Source organism: Hemiscyllium ocellatum, chromosome 1 (assembly GCF_020745735.1).
Source record: "Hemiscyllium ocellatum isolate sHemOce1 chromosome 1, sHemOce1.pat.X.cur, whole genome shotgun sequence".
Classification (NCBI taxonomy): domain Eukaryota; kingdom Metazoa; phylum Chordata; class Chondrichthyes; order Orectolobiformes; family Hemiscylliidae; genus Hemiscyllium; species Hemiscyllium ocellatum.
Window position 1 is genome coordinate 16,203,051 of NC_083401.1, and position 25,969 is coordinate 16,229,019.

Below are 25,969 nucleotides of genomic sequence, written 5' to 3' on the forward strand. Positions count from 1 at the left end.
TCTAATGGTGGAGCAGGCTTGAGGGGTCGAATGGCCTACACTTGCTACCATTTTCTATGTAATTGTGGCTTGGCTGAATTACAAGGATATACATAGCAGAGGAAGTTGGATGGCTGGAATGGCCTCTTCACACTTAGAGTTTTAGGTGATTACATTCAAGTTAGGACACTGGAACAGGCAGCTCTGTTGAAGTTCAAGGGCAGATCCTAAAGCCAAGCAAACAGATGAGGATTCGCAAGCCAACAAGCAGTCTCCCAAGAAACACAACAGTGTTGCGTTCAACATTACCATGGGTCACTGCAATCAGACATGCAATATAGAGGTGGGGGACAGCAATGGGCTTATCATAGAGTCAGCCAAACACGAGCAACTTCACTCAACCTTACCGATTGTACCCCCAGTGATAGTTAGCGACAGTTACTACCTTACTTGGTATACGGTGAAGGGAATAAAAAACATCCACAGCAGCTCGGTAACCCAAGAGGACTCGACGACATTCTAAGGGAGAAAGGGGGGAAAATAATAGCATAACTTTTACAAGTGAGAATCCTTTTTGCTACCTTAACAAGGTTGGAAAGCATCAACTGAGAACCGGGAGGGTTCAAGATAGAGGGATATAACCATGTACAGTTCCATTTCAAATCCAGGTTGCTCTCATTAACAAGGAGAATGGGAATCAGTCCCTTATGCATGAGATCATGAGACAGAATTCACACAAATCGCTTATTTCTAGGCTACCCATCTCCATTTAGTGATACGCTTGTGTGTCCCAATATTCCCCTCTTCTACTCCTTCAGATGCCAACTCCAATGATGGTAATTGCTTGGAATAATGGGAAATAGAAAATAAATTGGGCACTGGAATTAATCAAAGTCTGATGAGACATCGCAAAGGGAAGGAGGTACTGGCATAGACACAGTGGTGGAATAGTACCATTTGTACTTAATGTTTCTCATTTTCCTCACAAGTGCAGGCCATTTAACCCTTCCTGCCCTTTTCATCATGCAATGAGATCATGGCTAATCTGCGACCTAATTTCATGTACAAACTTTATCCCACATCCCTTAATGTCTGGTTAACAAATATCCATCTGTTTGAGATTAAACAACTGACTGAGCATCAACTGCAAACTGTGGACTATCTCTGCCAGCCTTTGCATGTAGATGTGTTGCCTAATTTTATTCCTGAAAGATCTGCTTCTAATGTTTAGGCTGTTCCTCTTAATCTTAGACTGCCCAACCAGCAGAAATAATTATTATCTACTCTATCTTACTCCTTGAAAATTTCTATCAAACCACCAAACCTTTCAAATTTAGGGAACACCACCCACATCTGTGCAATCCCTTATGACACTTTAATCCTTAGAGGCTGGGGATCACCATGATAAATTTACAATGCACCCTGTCCCCATCCAATGTATAGATCCTAAGATGAGGTTTCCAGAACAGCTGTCAGTATCAGTGAGGCCTAAGCAAGGCTTTTCATTAGTGTTGCATGACTTCTACCTCCTTGTGTTCTAGATATAAAGTCCGGCACCTCATATGTTCTCAATATATTTTCCACGAATGTTTCTGCCAATTTTGAACCTAAATAAATCATTTCCAGTTACTGCAATGTTACAATCTTCTTGTCAGGCTTTGGGAAGTTACTTGTACTTTATCCAAGAGGTCATTTTCAGACAGCATTTGAAAACAAGACTTCTTATTCTATTTTAGGGAAAGGATAGACTTGCAGTTAAGCGGATCCTGTAACTATCAGCTACAGCTTATCTCAACTGCATTCATATTCTGCTCTCCCACTGATTCATCTCCCTGTGATTTTGTCACAGGGAGTCATTACTCCAGCCAACTGGCACTAGCATACAGGGTATGCGCTTAAAGTTCTATAACCGACACCATTACGACAAACAACTGCAATGTGTGATGAGGCTGGGCAGCTCTTTATTTGGTAGGCAAAGATCAGATGGACAGAATGGCCTGCAACTTTTTAGTACTTTTATGTAGTCAAGTCCCTGTCAAATTGCCCTTCTACAAGGCATATGTATATATACAACTGAATAGCACCTACTTCACAAGCAAATATTTTACCCTACTTTACAAAACCATATTCTCTCAACAGAAACTGAGAGAAACATAACAGAAATATTCTTATTGTTGTCTTTTAGTTGAGTGTGACTGATAAAATACACATTTTTTTTCCAAAGCTTTACGTCTTGGAGTTCTCTGATGTGCTCATCAAGACAATTCACAAGAAATACCAAACTAAACGGAAAACAACATATATACTGTAGAAGAGGAGAGTGCTGATTGGTTGGCAAATGAACTCTGATGGTAGATGCATTTACCACAATGCACCAGTTAATGATGGTTGACAGTTAACAGTAAACCTTGGCTTCAGTTTTAAATGAGACAGATTGACTGGTTGGTCAAGACACTGCCCTGAGGAACAAACTAGAGATTGGCTGTAACTTATTTTGTTGTATTAAAACAGAACCAATATGTGCACATGTTCTTACTTGGCTGCTGGATAGACACAAACACTGCTTGGGTTCCTACTGTACAGTAGCTGCATGAAGCAGTTCAATCGTTTGAGGCACCTCAACTTCTCAGGGTAATTGGAGGTAGACTAGATACTTTTCAGGACCAAAAGTTAAGACCTTAGGTTTGTTCACTATTTTGTACAACATGCAGACAGAAATGTAATACAAATATAGCAATCTGCACATTGTGGCTGTTTCAGCACAACTAAATAGTTGATGAGCATTCTCTGGCTCATTTTACAGGGCAATACTTTGACCAGAGTCAAACTGCCTTGTTCAAAATTTAAACAAAGTATGGCAGATAACTGTCAGCCATCATTAAGTGGTGCATTCTCCACATAAATGATTCTACCAGAGGCCACATGCCACAACCAATACTCTTGCGTTCAGTCTCTTCACATTGGTATTTCTTGCAAATTGCCCTGATGACTGCAAAGTAAACAGCTTGGATAAAATGCATACTTTTTTAGCAATACTTAAAAACATTGTTATGCAATTCCATCCATGCTTTAAACAGATAAGACTTTTTAAAAATGGTGCTCAGCTGGGATCCAGAGATCCATTTATCTCAGAATACAGCTGTCTTTTCCCACTTTATTTGTCCTTGGGAGGTGACAGCAAGGAGCAGTGGGCTGCTGGGAAGGTGAGTGAAGCCATTTTATTTGGGTAGTGGCTGAACCCGAGTGACTACACAGATAGTTTCTCCCACCCGCACTCCTCCTCTTCTATCCAAAGAAAAGGGACTCCCCCATGGTGAATTGATCACGTAAGGATTTTCTATTTTTTTTAAAAGTTAAAAATCTCATAACACCAGGTTATAGTCCAACAGGTTTAATTGAAAGCACACTAGCTTTCGGAGCAACGCTTGTTCATCAGGTGATAGTGGAGGGCTCAATTTATAGCAAAAATTTACAGTGTGATGTAACTGAAATTATACATTGAAAAACTGATTGTTTGTTAAGCCTTTCATCTGTTAGAATACCATGACAGTTTCACTTCTTCCACGCGTAAAGTCACAAAATCTTTTTTCCAAAATGTTGCATTCTCAGGTTAGCTGTTAACAATGGTGATAGCTAGACAATATGTTGAAGGTGTTAGCCCCCTGTGATCTCTGTCTATGCCGTGATGTTTAGATTGATTCTAATCTAAAAAGTGAGATAACAGACAATCAGCAGACAGGAGTGTTCCCTCCCAGTTGGGGAACACTTCAGTGGTCCAGGACATTCGACCTCGGACTTTTAGGTGACCAACCTCCAAGGCGGACTTCGGGACAGGCAGCAGCAAAATGTGGACGAGCAGAGGCTGATAGCTAAGTTCGGTACCCATAGGGAGGGCCTCAACCAGGACCTTGGGTTCATGTCACATTACAGGTGATCACCATTGCACTACACACACACAGATACTCCTACACACACACAGGCGCTCCTATACACACATACACATGGACACACATATACACAGATGTGCACACAGACACCCAGACACACATACTCCCACACTCACACATGCACTCCCTCACAGACTTAAGACACTCCGCACTCACTACACACATACACTTTCTCACATTCACAACCCCCAACCCAGACAGACAAAGACACTCATGCACATATATTTTGTGGGGTGAATTTGTACTTGCAGGGTTATATTGTACTTTGCTCAAAAACTGCATGAATTTATGTAAAACTCCGTTATCTCACTTTTTAAGATTAGAATCAATCTAAACATCACGGCACAGACAGAGAACACAGGGGGCTAACACCTTCAACATATTGTCTAGCTATCACTATTATTAACAGCTAACCTGAGAATGCAACTTTTTAAAAAGAAGGTTTTGTGATTTACACATGGAAGAAGTGAAACTGTCATGGTATTCTAACAGATGAAAGGCTTAACAGACAATCAATTCTTCAACTGATAATTTCAGTTACATCACACTGCAAATTTTTGCTATAAATTCTGTGTGTTAGGATTGAGCCCTCCACTACCACCTGGTGAAGAAGCAATGCTCCGAAAGCTAGTGTACTTCCAATTAAACCTGTTGGACAATTTGTGATATTTTTTAAATTTGTACACCCCAGTCCAACACTGGCATCTCCACATCATGACTACTATTTTTTAAAAATTGTTTTATTGAGTGATTTGGTAAAAACATTCCTTTCTCATTTACCTAAGCTAAGACGAAAGTTAACTTTAAGGTTAAAAATGGCAGGAGATCTCAGACTTGCGTAATGCTCCTCTTGGAGAAAGTGAGGTCTGCAGATGCTGGAGATCAAAACTGAAAATGTGTTGATGGAAAAGCGCAGCAGGTCGGGCAGCATCCAAGGAACAGGAGATTCGACGTTTCGGGCATAAGCCCTTCATCAGGAATGGAGGGCTTATGCCTGAAACGTCGAATCTCCTGTTCCTTGGATGCTGCCTGACCTGCTGCGCTTTTCCAGCAACACATTTTCAGTTCTAATGCTCCTCTTGCTCAACATGGGAGCTTAGGGATACAGCTGATGCCCCTGGCTCCTACACGTGCAGGAAGTGTGTCCAGTTGCAGGTCTTGTTCGACCGCATGATGGCTCTGGATCTGCGGATGGACTCACTTTGGAGTATCGCAATGCTGAGGGGGTTGTGGAGAGCACATTTAGCGAATTGGTCACACTGCAGATTAGGATTGCTGAGGGAGAAAGGGAATGGGTGACCAAAAGGCAGAAACAGCAGGAAAGCAGTGTAGGTGCCCCCTGCGGCCATCTCCCTCCAAAACAGGAATACCATTTTGGATATTGTTAGGGGAGCTGGCTCACCAGGAGAAGGCAGCAGTAGCCAGGTTCATGGCACTGTGGTTGGCTCTGCTGTTCAGCAGAGTGGGAAAAAGATTGGAAGGGCTATAGTCATAGGGGATTCAATTGTAAGGGGAGGAGATAGGCGGTTCTGTGGTTGAAAAGGAGGCTCCCAAATAGTATATTGCCTCCCAGGTGCATGGGTCAGGGATGTCTCTGATCGGCTGCAGAACGCTCTGAAAGGGGGAGGGTGAACAGCCAGTTGTTGTGGTGCACATAGGCACAAACGATATAGTTTAAAAAAAACGGGATGAGGCCCTACAAGCAGAATTTAGGGAGTTGGAAGCCAAGTTAAAAAGTAGGATCTCCGGAGGTAGTAATCTCAGGATTGGTACCAGTGCCATGTGCTAGTCAGAGTAGGAATGATAGAATAAGCAGGATAAATGCGTGGCAGGAGGGAGGGGTTCAGATTTTTGGGACAGTGGGACTATAACAAATTGGACGGTCTCCACCTGGGTCAGACTGGAACCAATGTCCTTGGGGGTGCTTTTCCTAATGCTGTTGGGGAGGGTTTAAACTAATATGGCAGGGGGTTGGGTACCAAATGAGGTAGAGGACAGTAAGGAGGCAGTTACTAAAGCCTGTAAGGAACTAGATAATGAAGTCAGCGTGACCAAAGGGAAGAGGAGGCAGGGAGCAGGTGATGAATGCAAAGAGACTGGATAAACTTAGGGCTTGGATTAGTACCTGGACGCATGATGTTATTGCTGCTACTGAGACGGTTGAGGGAAGGGCATGATCGGCAGTAAAAATACTAGGATATCTATGCTTGAGGCGGGATGGAAGTGGTGGAGGAGTTGCATTACTGGTCAAAGAAAATATCCCAGCTGTACTGAAGGAGGGCACAATGGAGGACTTGAGCAGTAAGGCAATATGTGCAGAGCTCAGAATTAGGAAGGGTGCGGGTAGCAATGCTGGACTGTACTACAGGTCTCCCAACAGCGAACGTGAGATAGAAGAGCAAATATGAAAATAGATCATGGGAAAAATTAAGGAGCAACAGGATGATGGTGAATAGGAGATTTTAATTTTCCCAACATTGACTGAGATTCATTTTGTGTTAGAGGTCTAGATGGAGCAGAATTTGTAAGCTGCATCCAAGAGGGTTTTCTAGAGCAGTATGTAAATAGTCCAACTCGGGAAGGGGCCATACTGGACCTGGTGTTGGGAGATGACCAACATTTGCTGATGTTTTACTAAGGGATTACTTTGGGAATAGTGATCACAATTCCATAAGTTTAAAATAGTCATGCACAAAGATGAGAGTGTTCCTTAAGGAAGAGGTCTAAACTGGCTAAGAATACTAAAATTCGGCAGGAGCTGGATCATGTAGATTGGGAGCAGCTGCTTGAAGGTAAATCTACATTCAATACATGGGAGAGTTTTAAAGTGAGGTTGATTAAGAGTTCATGATGAAGGGCTCTGGCCCGAAACGTCGAATTTCCTGTTCCTTGGATGCTGCCTGACCTGCTGTGCTTTAACCAGCAACACATTTTCAGCTCTGATTAAGAGTTCAGGCGAGGTACAGTCCTGTGAAAATGAGGGATCAAAATGGCAAGGTTAGGGAACCATGGACGACAGTTGAAATTGTGAGACTAGCTAAGAGGAAAAAGGATGCATACATAAGGTCTAGGTGATTGAAGAGAGACAAAACTTTGGAAGAATATCGGGAATGTAGGACCAATCTGGAATGAGGAATTAAGGAGGCTAAAAGGGGTCATGAAATATCTTTAGCAAACAGGGTTAAGGAAAATCCCAAAGCCTTTCTTTCATATAGAGAAAGAGGCGGCCAACTGAAGGACAAAGGAGGAAAGTTATGCATGGTGTCAGAGAAAATGGGTAAGATTCATAATGAGCTGAAAATGTGTTGCTGGAAAGGCACAGCAGGTCAGGCAGCATCCAAGGAGCAGGAGAATCGACGTTTCGGGCATGAGCCCTTCTTCAGGAATAAGGAGAGCGTGCCAAGCAGGCTAAGATAAAAGGTAGGGAGGAGGGACGTTGGAAATGCAATAGGTGGAAGGTGGTTAAGGTGAGGGTGATACGCCTGAGATTCTTAATGAGCAATTTACATTGGTATTCACCAAGGAGACGGACATGATGCATGTTGAGGTTAGGGTTAGATCTTGGGTACTCCAGGTCAAGTCGGCATAAGGAGGAAGTGTTAGATATTATAAAAGGTACTGAGGTAGACAAGGCCCAGGTCTGGATGGGATCTACCCCAGGATACTGAGGGAAGTGAGAGAGGAATTAGCTGAGGCTTTAACAGATACCTTTGCAGCATCCTTGAAGAGGGGTAAGGTTCCGGAGGACTGGAAAATTGCTAACGTTGTCGCCTTGTTTAAGAAAGGTAGCAGGGATACTCCAAGTAATTATAGACCGGTGAGCCTGATGTCATTGGTAGGGAAGCTGCTGGAAAAGATACTGAGGGATAGAATCTATTCCCATTTGGAAGAAAATGGGCTTATCAGTAATTGGCAGCATGAGTTTGTGCGGTGAAGGTCTTGTTTTACAAACCTAATAGAATTCTTTGAGAAGGTTACAAAATTGATTTGATGGGGGAAGGGCTGTAGATGTCATATACATAGACTTTAGTAAGGTTTTTGATAAGTTTCCCTATGGTAGGCTGATGGAGAAGGTGAAGTTGCATGAAGTCCAGGATGTTCTAGCTAGATGGATAGAGAATTGGCTGGGCAACAGGAGACAGCAAGTAAGAGTGGAAGGGAGTTTCTCAAAATGGAGACCTGTGACCAGTAGTGTTCCACAGGGATCCGTGCTGGGATCACTGCTCTTTATGATATATATAAAAATGATTTGGAGGAAGGTATCGGTTGCCTGATTAGCACGTTTGTAGATGACACTAAGATGGTGGAGTAGCAGATAGTGAAGGGCACTGTCAGAGAATACAGCAGAACATAGATAGATTAGAGAGACGGGCAGTGAAATAGCAGATGGAGTTTAATCCAAGCAAATTTTAGGTGATGCATTTTGCAAGATCCAATTCAACAGTAAACTATACAGTAAATAGAAAAGTCCTGGGAAAAATTGACGTACACAGACCTGGGTGTTCAGGGCCATTGTTCCCTGAAGGTGGCAATGCAGGTCAGTAAAGTGGTCAAGGAGGCATACGGCATGCTATCCTTCGTTGGATGGGGTATTGCGTACAAGAGTTGGCAATCACATTACAGTTGTATAGGACTTTGGTTCAGCTTCATTTGGAATACTGTGTACAGTTCTGGTCGCCACATTACCAAAAGGATGTGGATGCTTTGGAGAAGGTGCACAGGAGGTTCACCAGAATGTTGTCTGGTATGGAAGGTGCTAGCTATAAAGAGAGGTTGAATAGATTCGGATTACTTTCATTAGAAAGACTGAGGTTGAAGGGGGACCTGATTGAGTCTGCAAAATCATGAGAGGTATAGACAGGGTGGACAGCAAGAAGTTTTTTCCCCCCGGAGAGTGTGGAACTCAATTACTAGGGGTCATGAGTTCAAAGTAAGAGGGGAAAGGTTTAGGGGACATATGCGTGAAAAGTTCTTTATGCATAGGGTGGAGGAGCCTGGAATGCATTGCCAACGGAGATGGTACAGGTGGGAGCAATAGCATCATTTAAGACAGATCGAGCCCCAACAGTGTAACTGCATCCTTCTTATTTGTGGAGCTGAGAAATAAGAAGGTGCAGTTACAGTGTTGGGGCTGTATTACAGACCTCCCAACAGTGAGCATGAGGTAGAAGTACAAATAGGTAAACAGATTAGGGAAAGATGTAGAAGCAATAGGGTAGTGGCGATGGGAGATTTTAACTTTCCCAACATTGACTGGGATACACTTTACGTCAGAGGTCTGAATGGGGTAGAATTTGTAAGAAGCGTCCAGGTGAGTTTTCTAGAGCAGTATGTCAATAGTCCGACGATGGAAGGGGCCATATTGAATCTGGTACTGGGGAACGAGCCAGGCCAGATGGTAGAAGTAGTGGTGGGGGATATCTTTGGGAACAGTGACCACAGTTCTGTAAGTTTTAGCATACTCATAGATAGTGATCCTAAGGGAAGAGTACTAAACTGGGCCAAGGCCAATTATATCAAAATTAGACAGGAGCTGGGAAATGTGGATTGGACACAGCTATTTGAAGGTAAGCCCACATTTGATATGTGGGAGGCTTTCAAAAATAGGTTAAAGATAGTTCAGAATAGTCACGTCCCGTTGAAGGCAAAGGATAGGAAGGGCAAGATTCATGAACGGTGGATGACAGGAGAAATTGTACAACTAGCCAAGAGGAAAAGGGAAGCATACAAGGTCTAGGCAGCTAAGAACAGAAGGGGCCGTGGAAGAATATCGGAAGAGTAGGACAAGTCTTAAACGAGGAATCATGCAGGCTGAAAGGGGTCATGAAATAGCTTTAGCGAACAAAATTGAGGAGAATCCCAAAGCACTTTATTCTTATATAAGCAAGCGGGTAACTAGAGAAAGGATTGGTCCGCTAAAGGATAACGAAGGAAGGCTGTGTGCTGAACCTGAGAGAATGGGCGAGATTCTGAATGCTTACTTTGTATCAGTGGTCACTGAGGAGAGGAGCATGATGAATGTTGAGACTAGAGATAGAAGATTGTTTACACTGGATTACGTTGACATGAGGAGGGAGGATATGTTGGGTATTCTAGACGTTATTAAGGTAGACAAATCCCCAGGGCCGGATGGGATCTATCCCAGGTTGCTGAGGGAGACAAAGATGAAATAGCCGGGGCCCTGACAGATATCTTTGTGGCATCCTTAAATACAGGTGAGGTGACGGAGGACTGGAGGGTTGCTCATGTTGTCCCCCCTTACAAGAAGGGTAGTAGGGATATTCCGGGCAACTACAGAGCAGTGAGCCTGACGGCAGTGGTGGCAAAGTTGCTGGAGAAGGTACTGAGGGATAGGATCTATTTATATTTAGAAAAGAATGGGCTTATCAGTGATAGGCAACATGGTTGTCCTCCCAACGTAATAGAGTTCTTTGAGGAAGTGACCACGTTGATAGATGAAGGAAAGGCTGTTGATGTCATATACATGGACTTTAGTAAGATGGTTGATAAGGTTCCCCATTGTAGACATGGAGAAAGTGAAGTCACATGGTGTGCAGGGTGTTCTAACTAGGTGGATAAAGAACTGGTTGAGCAACAGGAGACAGAGTAGTAGTTGAAGGGAGTTTCTCAAAATGGAGAAAGGTGACCAATGGTGTTCCACAGGGGGCAGTATTGACGCCACTGTTGTTTGTAATATACATAAATGATCTGGAAGAGGGCACTGTTGGGATGATCAGCAAGTTTGCAGATGACACAAAGATTGGTGGAGTAGCAGAAAGCATAAGGGACTGTCAGAGAATACAGGAGGATATAGATAGACTGGAGAGTTGAGCAGAAAAGTGGCAGATGGAGTTCAATCCAGACAAATGTGAGGTGATGCATTCAGGCAAGTCGAATTCTAGAGCGAATTATACAACAAACGGAAAAGCCTTGGGAAAAGTTGATGGGCAGAGAGATCTGGGAGTGCAGGTCCATTGTACTCTGAAGGTTGCTGCACAGGTGGACAATATGGTCAAGAAGGCATATAGTATGCTTGCCTTCATTGGACGGGGTATAGAGTATAAGAGCTGGCAAGTCATGTTAAAATTGTACATGACTTTGGTTCGGCCACATTTAGAATATTGCGTACAGTTCTGGTCACCACATTACCAAAAGGATGTGGACGCTTTGGAGAGGATGCAGAGAAGGTTTACGAGGATGTTGCCTGGTATGGAAGGTGCTAGCTATGAAGAAAGGTTGAGTAGGTTAGGTTTATTTTCATTAGAAAAAAGGAGAATGAGGGGGTACCTGATTGAGGTTTACAAAATCATCAAGGGTATAGACAGGGTGAACAGAGACAAGCTTCTTCCCAGGGATTCAATAACGAGAGGTCACACTTTCAAGGTGAGTGGTGGAAAGTTTAAAGGGGATTCACGTGGTAAGTACTTCACACAGAGGGAGGTGGGCGTTTGGAATGCGTTGCCAGCAGAGGTGGTAGAGGCAGGCATGCGGGATTCATTTAAGATGCATCTGGACAGATGCATTAGTAGATGGGGAACAGAGGGATACAAATGTTTAGGAGTTGGCCAACAGGTTTAGACAGTGGATTTGAATCAGCTCAGGCTTGGAGGGCCGAAGGGCCTGTTCCTGGGCTATAAATTTTCTTTTCTTTTCATGAATGGGCAGGGAGCAAAGGGTTACAGATCTTTAGAAAACAGGTGGCAGGTTTTGATAGAGGATCTGGATCAGCGCAGACTTGGAGGGCCAAAGGGCCTCTTCCTGTGCTGTAATTTTCTTTGTTTACTGGTTGATTATAGCAAATGTAAGTTGAATAGTCTGTCCCTTTCATCACCCTCCCTCAGCTACTTCTCTTTTCTCCCAGTGTAATTTCAAGGCAGCATGATGCTTGTGGTTGTGAGACAACAGTCACTCAAACTGGCAGAAAACGGTTTGTTGAGAACATCTAAATCCAACAGGATCAAAAAAACAGGTTTCCACTACCTGGTTGCCAAAAAAGGTGATAGAGTATTGGGGAAACAATAGTTAAAAGGTTTGCAGAAACAATGATGTTCCATAAATTTTAAAACGTGTGACTGTCAGCACAAACTGAAGGCTGCTGCTGTGGCTTGGGGCGCTTCCTCTATTCAATGGAGCATTGTTCACTGCATTGCTTATCTGTTTATGACTCGTGAAAAGTATGGGTTGAGAGATATGAGGGCTATAAACTGTACTGCTTTTCTGCTATACACAGAGGTCTGGTGAGAGTCCACCAAGTGAGAGCTTGACTGTTACTTTGGTGTTGACTCCAGACCTCATAAAGGCTATGCTAAAATAAAGAGGTTAATGAAACTTTTGTGCTCTAGGAACATTTTCAGTCAACATTTTAGTGCCGTGACTCGGATCCAAACATAGGCAATGTTTCTCTGGGCTGAATAAGTGACCGAGAGTTTGAATTGAGCATAGAGTGGTTGAGCACCCTGAGGTAATTTACTTCAGACCACTCTTTGTATTCAGACAATCGATCTGTCCCTTGCCCAGTAAGACTGGTACCTTGAAGGGATTGAACGAACCACCCAGACCAGGACTATAGGGAAACAAAGTTTTTTTTAACGAGGTTGATCTAAGTTGCTGCGGGGTGACACTGGCTATTCTGCATTGTTCCTGAGATAGAGAGTTGAGACTGGGGACCGCGGTCAGGGAAGTGGCTGCTGCTACCCAATAGATTCAGTTCAGAGAGCTACCTCCTTCAGATATAGCCGGTTGAAATGATGAGACAATAGAAAAATGAAGGCAGGCTCGGTAAATCTCTCACTCCGTAGTATTGATATGACCAGTTGAAATTTGTTTCTAGTACAGCAAGCAAGTATAATGGGACAATCCCTCGATGTAACTGGAAAGGTGACTCTCCTTCAGTGTGTGCGTGAAAGAATACTTGAACAGAAAAACGATTTACTGAAATTAAGTGCTGCACTTAAACGATTAGGTGACAAAATTTGGTCCCAGGGACGTGGCCTCTTGTGAACTGGAAACTGTGGGAAGAAGTGGAAATCATTAATTAAAGATTGGAAGGATACAGCCGATAGTAAGTGGAAAGATACCTCATTGGTCAGTTGGAGAATAATACATGTCATATAGAGGTATGTACAAAGGATGGAACTCCCAAAAGCTGGGAGATGTTAAAAGCTGAGTGTCAATGGGTAGAAGGAAAGTGAACAGTAGAAACAGTGTAAAGGCACCAAGGCTGAGAAAGGTAGACAGGAAAGTTTAAAGGAACTGCGCTGTAAAAGAATTTAAGTTCTACTTGGGATCCCAAGCCTATGTCTGGCATACCACTCCTGTTTGGTGAAGGGGATAATACTGATAGAGATGAGGAATGTGGATGTTATCCTAGATTACCAGTACCTCCCATAGACCTGCCTGTGGCACTGTCCTCACCGTCGTTTCAGGCTCCCGAGGGATCCAGTGCTGCTGAACAGGTAAAAATAAATCTCAGAAAACAAGTACCATCCAACCTTTGTACCAGGGTTCGTGGACTCCAACTGGTCCCCAACTGCAGTGTCCAATACGGAGTTACCAAATCCCAGAGCCACTGACGTCAATCAGGGACCAATTGAAGTTTATGTTCCTTGGAAGCTCCAAGAAATGACAATGATAATGATAACGATAATGAATCAAGCTCTGGATCATAAGGGAAAACCAGCCCAACACGCCCAGTATATCCAAAGGACTATTCAGATGTTTTATGTCATTCCCCCCCAAGATCTGTTTGCGCTGTGCTGTCTGATTTTAATCGCCTTGAGGAAGTGACTAAATTGAAAGAACAAATGGGTGACCGTGATTGAAGGGGACCAGTTCGAAGTTATAAGGACTTAGAGGAGAGATTTCCCAATGCTGACACCTAAACAAAGCATTTAATTCAATCATTAGAACGAGCCTTACAACAACCTGCAAACATGAGTAAAGTGCTGGAGTGCAGACCCAAACCTGAGGAGTCACACATTTTAAAATTTATGGTACACTGTTGTTTCAGCAAAACTTTTAACTATAGCTTCCCCAGTACTCTATCAAAGGAAGCAACTGTTGTTCAGAACTATGAACTCCACCCCGAAAGAGAATGATTTGCGATGGGCTTCTTTCATCGGCATCAACACTTCAGTGCCTAGAATAAGTCCACATAGGAGTGCTAGCAGCCACTTAGACTATGAATCCATTCTCACCGGCAAGCACATATGATAACTTTGTAATCATCAGCTGGTTGAATACAAATCCAAAAGAGGCTGAAGGATACTGTAATGACGATCCCTAGCTGAGGTAGGAAGCACAGAATGGTCTTTCAAGTGAGGGATTTGAACCTATCACAGTATCTGCCATCTAAAATGGCATGATCCAATAAGGCAAGGAAAATTTGAGACAGGAAACAAATGCTGACTTTGCCAGCAACACTCATCCTATTCACAAGAGGTAATGCATACAAACTATCTCTGCCAGATGTATGTCTATATGACTCTACATCTTCTATTCTGTACAAACCATGAGGTGAGGACAGGCGAAGAGTGGTTATGGACAATGACAAGAGATCCTGCAGGGGATCAGTGAGGGCCCAGCATGAAAAGAAAGCTTTGCATTAACTTGATAGACAAGTGCAACTTACCACAGATACGAAGGGTCTTTTTACAGTTAACACCAGGGGTTGAACAGTACTATCTATAGTAAAAGGCCAGGAGCTAAAACAAAAATGAAAAAAATAGACAAATCATTTATACAGACACATTTAAAGTATAATATAGACTAATAAAAAATAAATGCTTGTTTAATAGAATTTCTTCGCTGTTTCTGTCCAATCTAACTAGATGGAAAATGGGCCCCAACGTCATCTGTGGCTCAGTGCACAGCCCACAAATTCACATCTCACTTGAGCAACCAGAGTACACAATCTAGGCTGATGCTTCAATGGCGATACGGGGGAGTGCTGCACTGTCAGAGATACCACCTTTCAGATGGGATAGTAAACTGACATTCCCTCTAAATGCCTATACGTGTAAAGGATCCACTGCAGTATTTAAACATTAACAGGTACATTCTTGCCAGTGTCCTGTTTAACCCGGATCCCAACACGTAAAACAGATAATTTGGTCGTTACTACAGTTTCCTGATCCCTGTGGAGATCAGTAACTCAAAATGAATCCTGAACTTCCAATTAACACCTGAAAGAATGACACAGCAGGATTTCCCATTTTAAAATGTTTACTGAAGCAAATGTCAATAGCTACAGTGAACCAAATGACAACTTGTAGGAAATTTATATGTTGAAACACAAAACTTCTAATCTAAGATCAAGTGAAACTTTTTTTAGCGTATTTGTCCGTTCTTCCCAGAATCAATTTAAAGGAATTCTAAGCACCCAATTGCTTATTTTCAGACTTTCATTTCAATTATCTGTGAATTTAGCCTTTTAAATCCAAGCTTGAGTTTCTATTCTTAGATCTTTTGAACTTCAGAGGCTCCCACTCTCCCAAATTTAAAAAGACTGCAAAGCTATAGCCTGTGATATTTTGGGAAAGTTTGCAATCTGACCTTTAGAGTAGCTTCCTGTCCATCTTTCCCCATTACAGTTTGGGCCTTATATCTAGGTGAAATACTCATGTGCCAAAGAACTAAGCAGCCAAACTCTCTTAGTTGGGCAGCTTGAAACTGTTTACAACCTGACATTGTCAACACCTTCTAAAAGTTTCACAGTCCCTCAGTATCCAATGTTACCACAGAGGCTTCCGTCATTGTTTCCAAGCAATGGTTCCTTGCATCTTCTTTCTATTAAATGATCCTAAACCTACCTTTGATCTCTTGTAACACAGGGCTTCTCAAAGGGTTGTAAACTTAGAGAGGCAACAACTGTTGCATTTCATTTTTTTTTAATTCACTCATGTGATGTGAGCATTACTGACTGGGCCAGCACTTACTGCCTACCCCTAGTTGCCCTGGGGAAAGCAGTGATGGGCTGTCTTCTTGAACCACTGATGTCCACACGCCATAAGTTGTGGGAGAAGGAAAAACCACTCTGCCTACAGTCCACTTGCTTATAGACACTATGGCTATCTTGAGCCAAAGAGGGCCTACCCATAATGCCACTGCTATCTCAGCTTGGCCACACTCAGGTACAGACAGCAAAAGAGCATTACCTAAGCCCTTGCTGACTGAAGGAACATGTTATCGAGATGACCTGCTAATGAGATTCACTGCCTCACAATGGCATTGCAGCTCCTGCAACCCAAAGGGAGCTCCCTGTCTCCCCAGGAACCCAGTCACCCCACAACGCCCATGCTGACCCAATGGCACCAGGAGACTTGAGATGAATGCTCACAGCCCTATGAAATCATAGCAGCCAGAATGCTGAATATTAGCACCTATTTCCGTAGATTAACTGACCTACTGTCGTTATTGTTAACTGACCAATACTGCCGGACTAGCAGCATTATTCCTATCAAATGTGATTGAAATGGTATTGTCTTTTAATTAACATAATTATCTTGTAACCCTATAAGAACTGACTGTGCCTGGGGCTCAGGGAAGAGGGCTTTTGACTCAGTTATGCAGAGTGTCTGTTTTGCATATGTGCGGTCAATTTCCTTTCCCATGACATTGTGAAATAAACCAGTATTTGTCAATTTCACAAGATTCACATATATGCCTTACTTATAAGTGGACTATTCTCCAACATAGGTAGACTACACTGCTGTTACAGAAGGAATTCCATGATTTCTACCCAGTGACTGATATGGAATGATGGCATATTTCATATAAGGCTGGTGAATGGCTTGAAGCGATCATGCGGATGGTTACGCTCCCATGTATCTATTGCCTTTCTCCCTTGAGATGAAAGTGGTCATGGTTTGGAAGGTGTTGAGCAGCTATCTTGTAGGTGGTGCACACGGCTGCTGGTGCTGAGTTGCGGTGGTGGAGGGACTGGATATTTGTGAATGCGGAACCTATCAAGCAGGCTGCTTTGCTTTGGATAGTGTCAAGCTTGTTGAGAGTTGTTGGAACATCACTCATCCAAACAAGTGGGAAGTATTCCATCACTCATCTGATTTCTGCCTTGTGGATGGTGGGGGGGGAGGGGGTGCTCTCTTCCTGCTGCCAGAATCACATGTGAGACAATCTACTTTACTGAATTTCACTTTGCAAGGGTGTGTTTCTGGGAAGAAACTATATTGGAACAGTTACTGTTTAGTAGTTAAATAATCTACTATTCTGTTAAGTTTTCCAATAGAGTTACGTTGTTCCAAGTTCTTTTTACTTTTGTTATATTTTAACAACAGTGTATGAATAAATATTTTGCTTCAAGACTAGTTGTTTGATCAGTCAAATTGCATCCGGAATATAACACCTGACACCTGCCTTTAAAATAAGAAAAAGTCAGAGTTTAGGCTAACTCTTGAAATGTTTCGAGGTGGTTTGGTGCAATCCACAACACTCCCAAAATAGGTCTTTCATCCATTCACTCTCACAATCCCGGCATCACAGTAATTTTCAAACATCAAAATGGAGTTAAAAACAAAAAAAACGTTCAGGAAGCACTCTCTTCACGAACAAAAACATAAATAAAAGTAAAACACTTTAAATGGTGAAGATATGAAATAAAAACAAAGTGCTAGAGAAACTCAGCAAGTCTGGCAGCATCTGTGGAGAGAGAAACAGTTAAAGATTCAAGTCCAATGACTTTTCTTTGGTACACTGACCCCCAGGTTTACTCTCAGGATGACTTCAGAGCATTTTATATGACAACCTTAATTTCTACCTGAAAGTTAAAGGCCGTTCCAAAACATAACAATTGTGAAAATGCTGCTCCTTGGGAAACCTACTGTATGGAAATTGGCTGTCACTTTCTCTTTGAATAGTCATAAGTCAAAAACAAAAAAGGCTCCTTACTGGTTGCGAAGTGCTCTGGGATGTGCAGAGATTATGAAGGTACTATATAAATGGAAGTTCTCTCTATTTCCCAAAATGAACTACACTCCATACCCCCACATTCTAAATATAATGATTTACGACCTGTACCTGAATTTCAGAAGTCCAACCTTTCCATTCGTAGTTTCATCTTCTGGAAACAGCAGCAAACCACGTGCTCCGTCCAGAGAGCTGTAATGTCTGAGTGCCTCAGCCAAGCGGGTCCGGTTGTCCAACCAACCCAGCTCCAGGTATCCACGGGCCCAGCTCACAAAGCCAGAATGTCCCTCTAGCAAGGGCTAAAGACAAACAGCAAAATTACCTCACATGGAATATTAAACAAAGGGTTTCTTATACCTACAACATAAAGCAGCTAAGGGTTAATACTTGAGATGTCAATTGAAAAACCAGAAACTAAACCACAGACCGCCTTTTTCCCAAATGCTGACTCAACTAATTTTCTTGCAAGATGCTGTTCTGCTCATTATTCATTGCTCTGAAACTGCTGGGATATAGTACTATAAGCAACTGGCTATTATGTTTTCAGGCACAATGCAAGATGTGCTTTGAGTACTGTATAAAGGATGCTGTTTTTCTTTTCAATTTTTAAAGGTATGTTTTGGGGATTAAAGCGATTATATTACAAAGTGTCTACTAAGTGCTTAAAAATCTTTGAAATGTGTGTTACAAGTAAGTAGTTTTGTTTATTCTATTTTATCATTTCCTTTGTTAATAAACTTCTGTCACATTGTTGAAACAAAAGCTGCAACACTGCAAGCTTGTTTCAGTGAAAGACCAGGTTGCAGTCTAGGATCTGACTTGGTTGATTAGATTAGATTACTTACAGTGTGGAAACAGGCCCTTCGGCCCAACAAGTCCACACCGACCCGCCGAAGCGCAACCCACCCATACCCCTACATATACCCCTTACCTAACACTACGGGCAATTTAGTACGGCCAATTCACCTGACCCGCACATCTTTGTGACTGTGGGAGGAAACCGGAGCACCCGGAGGAAACCCACGCAGACACGGGGAGAACGTGCAAACTCCACACAGTCAGTCGCCTGAGGCGGGAATTGAACCCAGGTGCCTGGCGCTGTGAGGCAGCAGTGCTAACCACTGTGCCACCGTGCCTCCCCACGGTTGGTTTTAACATCAGCTGGGATCATAACAATGGGGAACAAGTAATCAATGGGGTTGGAGTTTTGTGATGTGAATGTTTGAATAATCCAAGAAAAGTCTAGAAAGGGATGCCTGGATTTTGTCCAACCAACCTGTAACCACTGGTGTTTAATCACTCATCTCTGGATAATCTCTTAAACCACTGGGAAAGGCGGTGCAGCCTCAAACATGTTGTGGTACAAAACAAGTGATGGCAAGAGAGAGTATGGTACTCTGTAACCATATTTGGTTGTTAGAAGGGGAAAACCATAAATCTGCAGAAACCACTGAACCACATTCCTTTTTTAAAGTGCAAGGAAGATACTATGATAAGACTACACCATAGCCCACTAGCCTCTTGATGTGATACCTTATGAATCAAAATTGGGGCAAGTGGTGTTGGATAGAATATGTCACTCATGAACCCCAAGCCAATGTTCGAGAGAAATTGGCTCAAATCACAGCAAGTAGTGAAATTTGATTTCAATAATATCTAAAGTAGAGAGCTGGTGTAATTGCAAGTACATAACCCGAATCGATTGTCAAGAAGATCCATCTGGTTCACTAAGTTCCTTTAGGGAAAGGAATCTTTCATTCTTTCCTAGTCTGGCCTACATAAGATTCCAGGTCAACAGCAATGTGTAGGACGTCACAGAGTCATACAGCACAGAAGCAGCCCTTTGGCCCACTGAATCTGCACTGATCTATCTACATTAATCCCACTTTCTCAGTGTTGGCTGATAGCCTTGAATATTATGACAACTCAAGTCCTTGTCTTTTTAAAGTTTTGAGCCAAGACCGTTCGTCGGGTGACTGAGCTAAATTGGGGGAAGGCTTATGACAACAGTATTAGACAAGTACTGCAGAAATTAGACTTGGTACAGCTGTTTCAGGGTAAATCCGCATCTGACATGTCAGAGCCTTTTACAAGACAGCTGATCAGAGTTCAGGACCAGAAAGATTAGGCTGGCAAGAGGTGGGAACCCTGGATGACAAGAGATATTGAAAGTTAAGAGAAAAAGGAAAAAAGAAGCATATATATGGTTTAGAAAACTGAAATCTGACAGGCTGTTGAGGAATCTGAAAGGAAGCTGTAAAGAATTTAAAGAAGGGATTTGGAGGACTAAAACTGATCATTAAATTTTCTAGCAAATGGAATTAAGGAGAATCTCAAGGTATTTTACACGTATATTAGAAGGAAGAGGATAGTTAGGGAAAGGAGGGGTGTGGGGTGGGGGTTGAGGAGGTAGGAGAGTTTAAGAGAGATGTGCGAGGCAAGTTTTTCGAGCTGGTAGAAGCAGACACATAGCAAGAAACACTATGTTGAAGACAAGCCTGGACAAATACATGAATAGGAAGGGAATAGAAGGATATGGATCCTGTAAGTGAAGGCAGTTTTAATGTGGAAGGGCAAAATGCGTCAGCACAGACTTAGAGAGCCGAAGGGCCTGTTCCTGTTCTGTAATGTTCTTATTTGTTCCTTGGTGGAATTTATGCAGAGTCAGATGAAGTGGGCGAGATCTTCAATGATAATCTGAATCAGTATTCACCAAGGAGAAAGGCAGTGATGATGGCACAATTAGGAATATATATATTTTGTCATGTTTAAAAAAAAACTCACTGGGACAAATAGAAACCACAAAAGACTATTGCTTTGGTGAATCTGGCCGTCATCAATTATAGAAACAATGTGGTAAGGAGAATGAGAAGGAGCAGGGAGATGTGGCGAGTTGTACTGGACAAGATGTGAGATTTTTGATCAGGCATGTTTGGTGCTGGTACCAGGAACCAAATTAGAGGAGCAAGGAACAGCAGACATGACGACCCGACATTTGGGTAGGTAAGAAAAAAGTCAATTGTTTGAGGAAGTTGTCTCAGAGTACGGGACCTTGATCAAATGGGCCGAGGAGTGGCAGGTGAAGTTCAATTTAGATGAATGAGAGGTACGGCATTTCGCTAAAGCAAACCAGGACAGGATGTACAGAAGACCCTCAATTATCCGAAAATCGGACTATCCAAAGGAGACCTCAAGGTCCCGAGAGAAATATTACATCAAAGACGAGTTCCCAGCATTGATGTTTACAATGATTAAACAGGCACCATCTCCAAATGACTGACCTCTTGCCCTCTCTCTCCCCCCTTACAATTTCCCTGGAGTTCTACAGAGGGGCGCACCCTAAACACCCCTTCCCCGGATAATCTCTCCAACATTGTCCTGTACAGGGCAAATGTGGAACCTATCAAAAAATTGCGGCTGTGGCTATGTGTGTGTGCGCGCACTATTTGGAGACTAACCCAACAAAGGCAGCTGCTGCAGTAGTAGTAGTCGTGTTGGGGGTCGGACAGGTTTGGGAGGCAGGGGGCAGTGTTGGATGGGGGGGATGGGGGCGGGTGGTGTTGGACAGGGTTGGGGACGTGTGGGGGAGGTGTTGGACAGGGTTGGGGACGGGAACAGGTGGAGGACGGTGTTGAACGGGATTTGGGTGCGATGGGCGTTGTTGGACAGGGTTGGGGGGGGCGGGGTCTCACACGCTGTGTACTGCCGCCAGTCTCCTGAACGGGGAGCAGACTTTAAACTGAGCCCCAGAGGAAAGGCATTTAATCGATTAACCGGATAAATTGATTATCCGAACGAAATAGTGCCCGCCCATCTCATTCGGATAATCAAGGTTCCCCTGTATACACTTAATGGTAAGGTCTTGGGGAGTGTTGCCAAACAAAGAGACCCTGGAGTGCAGATTCATAGTTCCTTGAAAGTGGAGTCACAGGTAGACAGGGTAGTAAAGGATGTTTTTGTATGCTTCCCTTTATTGTTCAGTGCATTCAGTCTAGGCGTTGAAAGGTCATGTTGTGGCTGTACAGGACATTGGTGAGATCACTTTTAAATTGACCCGTTCAATTCTAGTTTCCCAGGTTTAGGAAAGATGTTGTGAAACTTGAAAGGGGTTCAGAATAGATGTTGCCAGGGTTTGGGCAATGGGGAGAGGCGAAACATGCCAAGGCTATTGTCCCTGGAGCTTCAGGGGCTGAGGGGTGACCTTGTAAAAGTTTATAAAATTATAAGGGGCATGGATAAGGCAATTCCAAATATTTACAGCACTTTTGGATGTAGGTTTGCTCGCTGAGCTGCAAGGCTTATTTCCAGACGTTTTATCACCCTACTAGGTAACATCTTCAGTGGGCCTCAGGCGAAGCAATGCTGAAAATTCCTGCTTTCTATTGATATGTTTGGGGTTCTTTGGGTTGATGATGTCATTTCCTGTGGTGAAGTCACTTCCTGTTCCTTTTCTCAGGGGGTGGTAGATGGGGTCTAACTCAATGTATTTGTTGATAAGAGTTCCGGTTGGAATGCCATGCTTCTAGGAATTCTTGAGAGTGTCTTTGTTTGGCTTGTCCTAGGATGGATGTGTAGCCCACAAACCCATCAACACACTAAAACTGCAGCTAATGAACTTGAAAAACCCTACACAGACAATGAGCAAAACTAATGTCATTTACAAAATATTGTGCAAGGACTGTAACACAAGCTACATTGGACAAACAGGCAAAATAAAAACTAACCATCAGGACACACGAACATCACCTAGCCACAAAAGACATGACCCTCTCTCACTAGTATCCTCACATACGGATGAGGAAGGACACCACTTCAACTGGAATAACATATCCATCCTCGGACAAGCCAAACAAAGACACGCACGAGAATTCCGAGAAGCATTGCATTCCAAACCGGAACTCGATCAACCATCACAGAGTTAGACCCCATCCACCACCCCCGAGAAAAGGAACAGGAAGTGACTTCACCACAGGAAATGAAATCACCAACCCAAAGAAACCCAAACATATAAATAGAAAACAGGAATTTTCAGCATTGCTTCGCCTGAGGCCCACTGAAGATGTTACCCAGTAGGGTAATGAAACATCTGGAAAAGAACCTTGCAGCTCAGCGAGCAAACCTACATCCAAAACCTTAAGATGAGCTACAAATCTTCTCAAAACTCATTTACAGCACTCTTAAGAACTCCTGAGATGCTGCCTAACCTGCTGTGCTTTGACCAGCAACACATTTGCAGCTGTGATCTCCAGCATCTGCTGACCTCATTTTTTACTCGAAGATTTTCACCCTAGTCCAGACAATATTATATCCTGACACGATGGGGCCCTAAATCTAAACTTACAAGAGAGAAAACATCCTTTCAGCTCATCAAAAATGCTTAGAATTTTGTATATTTTAATATGATCACCCTTCCTCATATTTGACCATTTTCACTCTTGGAAAAAGACTGCATTTCTATCCATGCATCCAATTAAATATACTTCTATCAAGGTCACCCTTCAGGCTCCAATACAGTCTTTTCTCCAGAGTAGGGAAGTCCAAAACTAAAAGGTGAAATGGGAAAAATGTAGAAATTACTCAAGGGGCAACTTTTTCACACAGAGGGTGGTGAGTGTATGGAACAAGCTGGCAGAGGAGTGGTGAGGCTGATACAATTACAACATTTAAAAAATGTCTGGATGGATATATGAATAGGAAGGGTTCATAGAGATATGGGACTAGAGAAATTTAGGATATCTGGTTAGCATAGCCAAGTTGGGCCTGATTTCATGCTGCAAGGGAGATGCAGAGGCAGAGGCAGACAGAGAGGCATAAACAGAGAGAGAGGTATAAACAGAGAGAGACAAGAGAGAGAGACAAGAGAGAGAGACAAGAGAGAGAGACAGAGAGACAGACAGAGAAAGATGGACAGAGAGACAGACAGACGGACCAGAATTATATACAGTATTCTAACAGTGGTCTCACCAATGTCCCGTAAGGCAAATCTTGACATCCCAACTCCAGTACCAAATGTTCTTGCCAAGGACCAAATGCTTCATCCCTTTCTATCTGTGACTCCACTTTCAAGGTGAAGTCCTGAGGTTTCATTCGGCAACATGGCACAGGGACATTTCATTAACTGTATAATTCCAGCCCTGGTGTACCTTACCAAAATGCAGTAGCTCATATTTATCTAAATTAAATGCTAGCTGCTACTATTTGATCGGATTAGTAGGTTTGCCGGTGAGACAAAAAAAATCGGTGAAGTTGTGGATAGTGAGAGAGGTTGTCAAAGGATATAGCAGGATACAGACCAACTGAAAAGTTGGGCAGAGAAATGGCAGATGAAGTTTAATCTGGACTAGTGTAAGGTGATGCATTTTGGGAGGTCAAATGCAAGAGGAAAGTATAAAGTAGATGGCATGATCCTTTGGAAAATTGATATACAGAGAAATCTTGGGATGCAAGTCTATGGATCCCTGAATGTAGCAACACAAGTAGGCAAGGTGATGAAGAAGTTATGCTTGCCTTCATTGATTGGGCACTGAATGTAACCATTGGCAAGTCACGTTTCAGCTGTGTAAAACTTTAGTTAGGCAGCATTTGGAGTACTGTGTGCAGTTCCAGTCACCACAGTACAGGAAAGATGTGGCGACTTTGGAGATGATGCAAAACAGGCTTATGGGAATGTTGCCTGCATTGCAGTGCATCAGTTACAAGAAGAGATTGCACAAACTTGGACTGTTTTCGCGACAGTATCAGAGGCTGAATGATGACCTTGATAGAAGTATATTAAATTAGAGGCATGGATTGGGATGGGGTTTTTTGTTCAACCAGAGGTGGACAAGTCAAATACTAGTTGGTGATCATATTAAAACATACAAAATTGTAACCATTCTTGACAAGCTGAAAGAATGTTTCCTCTTTGGTAAGTTTAGAATTAGGGCCCAATCACATCAGGATATTGTATTGTCTGGACTAGGGTGAGGGGATATTTCTTCACTGAAGAGTGTTGTAAATATTTAGAATTGCGTACTGCTGTGGATAATCAGTGGATGCATTTATACAGTTCAGAGACTGAAAGATGTTTTTGGACAATGGGAGAATCAAGGAACATGGGCATAGTATGGAAAGGTGTACCCTAAGTAGAAGATTGGCAATAATTCGAGTGAAAAGTGCATTAGTTTCAAAGGTCTGAAAGGCTTACTTTTGCTCCTATTTCTGATCTTCAGAAATGCATTGTTACAACCTCAGATTCAAAGCAACATTCTGACCAATCACATCAAAAACTGGGCAAAATTTGTCTTCAGCCAACTTGTCATAAAGTTACAAAGGAAATTGATCAACAAAGCCAAAAGACTCAACTGGTACACTTCAAATTCCAGTGCAGGCAAAATATAAACTAAGAGACTTATGCATTAAGGAATGAAGGTTGAGATGAGGGTACGGTTGAGTGGGGATTATTTTCACCAAAAGGAAAATGTAGAACAGACAAATTGAATAAGGCCAGTGAAACAAACAGGATAATTCACTTCAAAAAATGAGCCACTTCTGTAGGGGTGAGACAACAAATGACCGAAAGATTTTTTAAAAAACTCGTCCTTTCCTGCTCCTGAAGATCATTTTTTGTGATTTGGAAACAAGGATAGCAAGTTCACAGGCTGGTAGAATCAGCTTTTTGTTCGGTGCAAACATCCAGCATTTAGCAAAGGGTTGTGCAAGTACAAATAAATACATTGACAGGCTTGCTTAATAATACTTGAGCTTACCGTGTAACAGGCTGTGAGGAAGTTCAATATGTTGTGGTCAAACTGAGTGATGTGGTTGGAAATGTAAATTTTGATATTTTTATTTCGGTGCCTTGAGCCACGTTGTAAAACAATTACACCCAGAATCGTGCACATTGCCCGCACGATAACCCTGCATGGTAAGAAAAAGGCAGAAGTCATAAACGTCACCTCGAATGTAAATAACAAACAATTTTTAGAGTTTCTTTCTATCAGGGACCCTGCTACAAAACTGGACACTAGGTAGACAAACCACTCAGCCATTAGCCATTCAGAAGTTAAACATTCTTTCCTGGCCTTGTCTTTCTCACTACTAAATACAAGACTGAAAGTGAAAACGCAAATTTTAAAAAA

The 25,969-nt window shown here is 42.6% G+C and overlaps 1 protein-coding gene across 2 annotated transcripts in view; it reads right to left on the reverse strand.

The window, feature by feature from the left end:
* The window catches only part of aup1 (AUP1 lipid droplet regulating VLDL assembly factor), a 57,824-nt gene that overhangs the window by 22,941 nt on the left and 8,914 nt on the right, over positions 1-25,969 (reverse strand). For both annotated transcript variants that reach the window (XM_060828200.1, XM_060828209.1), the window contains 4 exons: positions 25,598-25,748; positions 17,961-18,148; positions 14,557-14,629; positions 425-498 (listed from right to left, as the gene is read on the reverse strand). In XM_060828200.1, coding sequence (XP_060684183.1) covers positions 425-498; positions 14,557-14,629; positions 17,961-18,148; positions 25,598-25,748 — 486 coding nt within the window. The remainder of the gene's footprint in view (positions 1-424; positions 499-14,556; positions 14,630-17,960; positions 18,149-25,597; positions 25,749-25,969) is intronic.